This window comes from Leucoraja erinacea, unplaced genomic scaffold, assembly GCF_028641065.1.
Source record: "Leucoraja erinacea ecotype New England unplaced genomic scaffold, Leri_hhj_1 Leri_664S, whole genome shotgun sequence".
NCBI lineage: Eukaryota > Metazoa > Chordata > Chondrichthyes > Rajiformes > Rajidae > Leucoraja > Leucoraja erinaceus.
The window spans coordinates 41,763-48,546 of NW_026576580.1; the positions used below are offsets into that span (position 1 = coordinate 41,763).

The window sequence follows — 6,784 nt, forward strand, 5'->3', positions numbered from 1 at the left end:
GATGATATGTGAAACTGGCCAATGTTGGCTGTGGGCGAGGTGACAAGTGTTTGACAACCGGTACATCAGGTGGGTCCAGCTGGACTGAGCGAAGATGTTCTGAGAGTTTTAGCTCAAGTGTTGAGTTTAGAGTTTGAGTTTAGTTTAAATTAGTTTTTTCTCTGTAAACCCCTCCCGTCCCCACATCCCCTCCCCTTCCGCTCCACCCTCTCTCCCTCTCCCCAACCCTCGCGCTCCTCCCTCCCTCTTTCCCTCCTCCCATTCCCCGTCCCTCGCCGACCTCGCCCAGCGCCATGCACGGGCTTGGAAGAGCACAGGTGCGGCCACTCGCCAAAGGCATCCGCGCCCCGACCCCACACAACATGAATACCCTTCCGCTTCTCGTCTTCCTCGGACTCGCCGGTAAGTGTACTCCCCCCGGGCACTCTTCCCCTTTTCTTCCTCCCCCTCCTCCCTTCCCACCTCCTCTGTCTCCCACTCTTGTCTCCCGACCCTCCTCTCTCCCTTTCACCCCTCCCCCTGCTCTCTCTCTCTCTCTTCGCCTCCTCTCTCGCCCATTCTCACCCTCCTCTCCCCATCTTTCTCCCCCGTCTTTCTTACCCCACAATCTCCACCCCTCTCTCCCTCCCCCACTATCTCACCCCTCTGTCTCTCTCGCTCCCTTCTCCCTCCCCTCAACTCTCTGCCCCTCTTTCTCCCTCTCCATCTAATTGTCTCCCCCACATCTCTCTCTACCCCATGTCTCCCCCTCCTCTCTCCCCTCCTTATGTCGCCTCCTTCTTTCCCCTCTCTCTAGCTCTCCTCTCGCTCTCCATCTCCCCCCTCCGCTGGCAGTGACCGTGTTCTCTCTCTCCCACTCCCACAGCTGCAGTGCCCACAGACAATGACAATACCGTGTGCGGTTACGTGTGCAGCAAACACGCCACTCCCTGGATCGTGTCCTTCAACGCCGGCTACCATCTGTGCGGCGGCGCTTTGATTCACCCGCGCTGGGGGGTGTCCGCATCTCACTGTTACCAATCGTACGTACCGGGGTCTACACCCCTCTCCTGTCCCTCTAACCCCCTCCCCTCCGATCGCGGTTGGTTTTAAGGCGCGGTCTGGTTTTACCGTCTGTTCGTAGGAACATAAGTGTTCGTCTGGGCGAACATGAGATCACGGCTTCGGAGGGGTCGGAGCAGTTCATCGAATCAGACATAGTGATCAGACATCCCAAATACGATTACCACACCCTGGCCAACGACATCATGCTGATCAAACTGTCCCGGCCCGCCGCCATGAACCGCAATGTGGTCGCCGTTCCCTGCCCACGCAGTGCGCCCAGACCGGCGACATGTGTCTCATCTCCGGCTGGAGCCGCGCCATGGACCCGGGTGAGACCCCGGGACTGGTGGGGGGGGGGGGGGGGGCGAGAGAGAGAGAGAGACGGTTGAAGGGTGGGTGAATGAGGGAAGTAGGGATTGAGGAGGCTGGGGGAGAGACGGAGGGGAGGGGGGGGGGGGGGGTCAGAGACACGGGGAGAGGGGGGTGTGGGGCCGGAGGGGAGGGGGTTACTATCCCACTATTACCCCACTAGCGGTTCGCTACTACAATTGCTTGGTCTCCCCGGTTGTCCGTGACGCGGACTGTCGCGGTTCCTACCCGGGAATTAATACTGACAACAAGATGTGTCTCGGCTACATGGAGGGAGGCCGCAACAGCTGCGAGGTACAGATCCCTGTCCCTCCCCTCAGCTTCCTTCCCGCCCCTACACCCACTCTCCCCGTCTTTGTGACCACCCTCCCCTTCACTTCTCCCCCTCGCTCCCCACTACAGAGCGGAAGCAGGGCATTCGGCCCACTGCGAGGTACAGGTACGTACACACACACACACACACACACACACACACGCACGCACGCACGCACGCACGCCTGCACACACACACACACACACATACTCACATATACATATCTCAACACACACACACACACTCAGACACACACACACACACACGCACACACACACACGCACACACACGCACACACACACACACACACAGACACACACACGCACACACACACACACACACACACACACACACACCCACCCACACACACACACACACACACACACACACACACACTCACTCACACTCACACGCACACGCACACGCACACACACCCAAACCTACACACACACACAAATTAATATTTTCCGAAGCCATTTAACCTCTCACGTCTGCCCTTGTGACAGGCTAATTCTGGTGGGCCAGTGGTGTGTAACGGAGTGCTCCAGGGGGTGGTGTCGTGGGGATATGCGTGTATTATGTGTGACTATCCAGGAGTGTACACTCGCGTCTGCAACTACGTCACCTGGATCGATGACACCATCGCGGCAAACTGAGCCCGTGACGCCCGGGGCTCGCGCCAGGTCTCCGCCACTCACTCTCTGTACAACTGGGAAACTGTCAATAAAATGGTTGCAATAAAGAATGGTTTCGGTTTGTGTCCGCTCCGGTTCCTTCCCCCCCGGGCTCCAACCTGACGGAGATCATTTAAAGACTGCATGGTTGAACTCCAAAAATTGTTCATCCCAGTTTGGCAAAATAATCAATCAGGGAAGGTAGTGCCTCCGTGGATAACAAGGGAAATCAGGGATAGTATCAAAGCGAAGGATGATGCGTACAAATTAGCCAGAAAAAGCAGCATACCGGAGGACTGGGAGAAATTCAGAGACCAGCAAAGGAGGACGAAGGGCTTAATTAGGAAAGGAAAAATAGATTATGAAAGAAAACTGTCACTGAACATAAAAAACTGACTGCAAAAGTTTTTATAGATATGTGAAAAGAAAGAGATTAGTTAAAACAAATGTAGGTCCCTTGCAGTCAGAAACAGGTGAGTTGATCAAGGGGAACAAGGATATGGCGGACCAATTGAATAACTACTTTGGTTCCGTCTACACTAAGGAAGACATAAATAATCTGCCGGAAATAGAAGGGGACCGCGGGTCAAAGGAGTTGGAGGAATTGAGTGAAATCCAGGTTAGTCGGGAAGTGGTGTTGGGTAAATTGAATGGATTAAAGGCCGATAAATCCCCAGGGCCAGATAGGCTGCATCCCAGAGTACTTAAGGAAGTAGCTCCAGAAATAGTGGATGCATTAGTAATAATCTTTCAAAACTCTTTAGATTCTGGAGTAGGTCCTGAGGATTGGCGGGTAGCAAACGTAACCCCACTTTTTAAGAAGGGAGGGAGAGAGAAAACGGGGAATTACAGACCAGTTAGTGTAACGTCGGTAGTGGGGAAACTGCTAGAGTCATTTATTAAAGATGGGATAGCAGCACATTTGGAAAGCGGTGAAAGCATTGGACAAAGTCAGCATGGATTTACGAAAGGTAAATCACGTCTGACGAATCTTATAGAATTTTTCGAGGATGTAACTAGTAGCGTGGATAGGTGAGAACCAGTCGATGTGTTATATCTGGACTTCCAGTAGGCTTTCGACAAGGTCCCACATAAGAGATTAGTATACAAACTTAAAGCACATGGCATTGGGGGTTCAGTATTGATGTGGATAGAGAACTGGCTGGCAAACAGGAAGCAAAGAGTAGGAGTAAACGGGGCCTTTTCACAATGGCAGGCAATGCCTAGTGGGGTACCGCAAGGCTCAGTGCTGGGACCCCATCTATTTACAATATATATTAATGATCTGGATGAGGGAATTGAAGGCAATATCTCCAAGTTTGCGAATGACACTAAGCTGGGGGGCAGTGTTAGCTGTGAGGAGGATGCTAGAAGACTGCAAGGTGACTTGGATAGGCTGGGTGAGTGGGCAAATGTTTGGCAGATGCAGTATACTGTGGATAAATGTGAGGTTATCCATTTTGGTGGCAAAAACAGAAAAGCAGACTATTATCTAAATGGTGGCCGACTAGGAAAAGGGGAGATGCAGCGAGACCTGGGTGTCATGGTACACCAGTCATTGAAAGTAGGCATGCAGGTGCAGCAGGCAGTGAAGAAAGCGAATGGTATGTTAGCTTTCATAGCAAAAGGATTTGAGTATAGGAGCAGGGAGTATTGCAGTTGTACAGGGTCTTGGTGAGACCACACCTGGAGTATTGCGTACAGTTTTGGTCTCCAAATCTGAGGAAGAACATTATTGCCATAGAGGGAGTGCAGAGAAGGTTCACCAGACTGATTCCTGGGATGTCAGGACTGTCTTATGAAGAAAGACTGGATAGACTTGGTTTATACTCTAGAATTTAGGAGATTGAGAGGGAATCTTATAGAAACTTACAAAATTCTTAAGGGGTTGGACAGGCTAGATGCAGGAAGATTGCTCCCGATGTTGGGGAAGTCCAGGTCAAGGGGTCACAGCTTAAGGATAAGGGGGAAATCCTTTAAAACCGAGATGAGAAGAACTTTTTTCACACAGAGAGTGGTGAATCTCTGGAACTCTCTGCCACAGAGGGTGGTCGAGGCCAGTTCATCGGCTATATTTAAGAGGGAGCTAGATGTGGCCCTTGTGGCTAAGGGGATCAGAGGGTATGGAGAGAAGGCAGGTACGGGATACTGAGTTGGATGATCAGCCATGATCATATTGAATGGCGGTGCAGGCTCGAAGGGCCGAATGCCCTACTCCTGCACCTAATTTCTATGTTTCTATGTTTCTATCACTGCGCGATTAGTTTCACACACACACACACACACACACACACACACACACACACACACACACACACACACACACACACACACACACACACACACACACACACACACACACACACACACACACACACACACACACACACACGCACACACACACACACACACACACTCACACTCACACTCACACACACACACTCACACAAACACGCGCACGCGCGCACACACACGCACACACACGCGCACACGCGCACGCACGCGCACGCGCACAACACACACACACACACACACACACACACACACACACACACACACACACACACACACACACACACACACACACACACACACACACACACACACACACACACACACACACACACACACACACACAAATAAATACACCTTCAAGATCAGACTTTTAATAGTTACTAGACCAAGTGCAGACCCGTTGGGTCTGTTTCCCCAACGGCGTTTGCGGGGGGGGAGGGGGTGTGGGGGCTGCGGCATCACACTAACCTTAACCACCCCCCAAACACACAGGTGGGGGTGAGAAAAGGGGAGGGGAGGGGAGAGAGGAGGAGGAAACGGTACAGATTTGGGAGAGAAAGGAGAGCGGGGTAGGCGATGAGAGAGGGGGATTGGGAGAGAGATGTGGGGGAGGGGAGGAAGAGGGAGGGAGGGGGAGAGGGGTGGGGGGAGAGAGGGGAAAGAGTGGGGAGGGAGAGTAGAGTAGAGGGGGGAGAAGGTGTAGGGGGAGAGTAGTGGAAGAGTGGGGAGGGAGGAGGAGAGGGGTAGGGGAGTGATGGAAGAGGGACAGAGGGATAGGGGAAGGGGGGTGGGGTAGAGAGGGGAAGGGGTGGGGAGAGAGAGGGAGGGGGGGGGGAGGGAGAGGGGTGAGGAGAGGGAGAGGGGATGAGAGAAGGGGAGAGAAGTGGAAGAGTGGGGGGGGAGGGGTAGAGGGGTAGCGGGAGTGGTGGAAGTGAAGTGGAAACAGAGGGGTAGGAGGAAGGGGTGGGAGCGAGAGGGGAAGGGAGGGGAAGAGAGAGGGGTGGGGGAGGGAGAGGGGGGGGGTAAGGGGAGGAAGTGGAAGAGTGGGGAGGGAGGGGTAGGGGGGAGTGGTGGAAGAGGGACGGGAGGGGTAGGGGGAAGGGGGCGGGGGGAGAGAGGGAAGGGGGGGTGGGGGAGAGGGATGGGTGGTAGAAGGGTGAGGAGAGGGGAACATAGAAACATAGAAACATAGAAATTAAGTGTAGGAGTAGGCCATTCCGCCCTTTGAGCCTGCACCACCATTCAATATGATCATGGCTGATCATCCAACTCAGTATCCTGTACCTGCCTTCTCTCCATACCCCCTGATCCCTTTATCCACAAGGGCCACATCTAACCCCCTTTAATATAGCCAATGAACTGACCTCAACTACCTCCTGTGGCAGAGAATTCCAGAAGGTATTCCCCAACATCCGGAACAATCTTCCTGCATCTCACCTGTCCAACCCCTTAAGAATTGTATACGTTTCTAAAAGATCCCCCCTCAATCTTCTAAAATCTAGCGAGTACAAGGCGAGTCTATCCAGTCTTTCTTCATTTGAAAGTCCTGCCATCCCAGGAATCAGTCTGGTGAACCTTCTCTGTACTCCCTCTATGGCAACAATGTATTCGAGCATTGGACATTGTGAGATCACACGATGGAACGTTCACCATGGGCTGGGCTCCTGCAAAGGCATATGTAAATGAATCCATTCCTATTGGACATCTGTGAGCATTGGGCATTGTGACATCACACGCTGGAACGTGCACCATGGGCTGGGGCTGGTGCTGCTTCTATGGCTGAGAAGCCAGTTTATTTTTGAAATATTTTGGTGGGAGGGGGTGGGGGAGGTGAAGGATTTGATTAAAAACGTGTACTTAAACACGACGAAATGTAATGAGGAGCGGATACTTTGAAAGAAAAGTGAAATCTCTACCGAAATGGAAAAGATGTCGGCGATTCTGCGTCTGGTTTCGGAGTTGCAGGGAATCAAAGGAAGAAACGCGGCCGGAAGCCGTACATGCAAATGGATCCATTCCGATTGGACGTCTGCGAGCGTCGGGCATCGCGATTGGACGTCTGCGAGCATCGGGCATTGTGACATCGCAC

The 6,784-nt window shown here is 52.8% G+C and overlaps 1 protein-coding gene across 1 annotated transcript; it reads left to right on the plus strand.

Moving 5' to 3' along the window:
- The first annotated feature begins 293 nt into the window (after positions 1–293).
- On the plus strand, positions 294–2,390 carry LOC129694434 (trypsin-like). Its single transcript, XM_055631152.1, is given in 6 exon segments — positions 294–402; positions 866–1,022; positions 1,124–1,296; positions 1,299–1,373; positions 1,577–1,707; positions 2,233–2,390. Coding segments are annotated over 6 exon segments (795 nt in total). The 3' UTR covers positions 2,383–2,390.
- Positions 2,391–6,784: the final 4,394 nt, after the last annotated feature.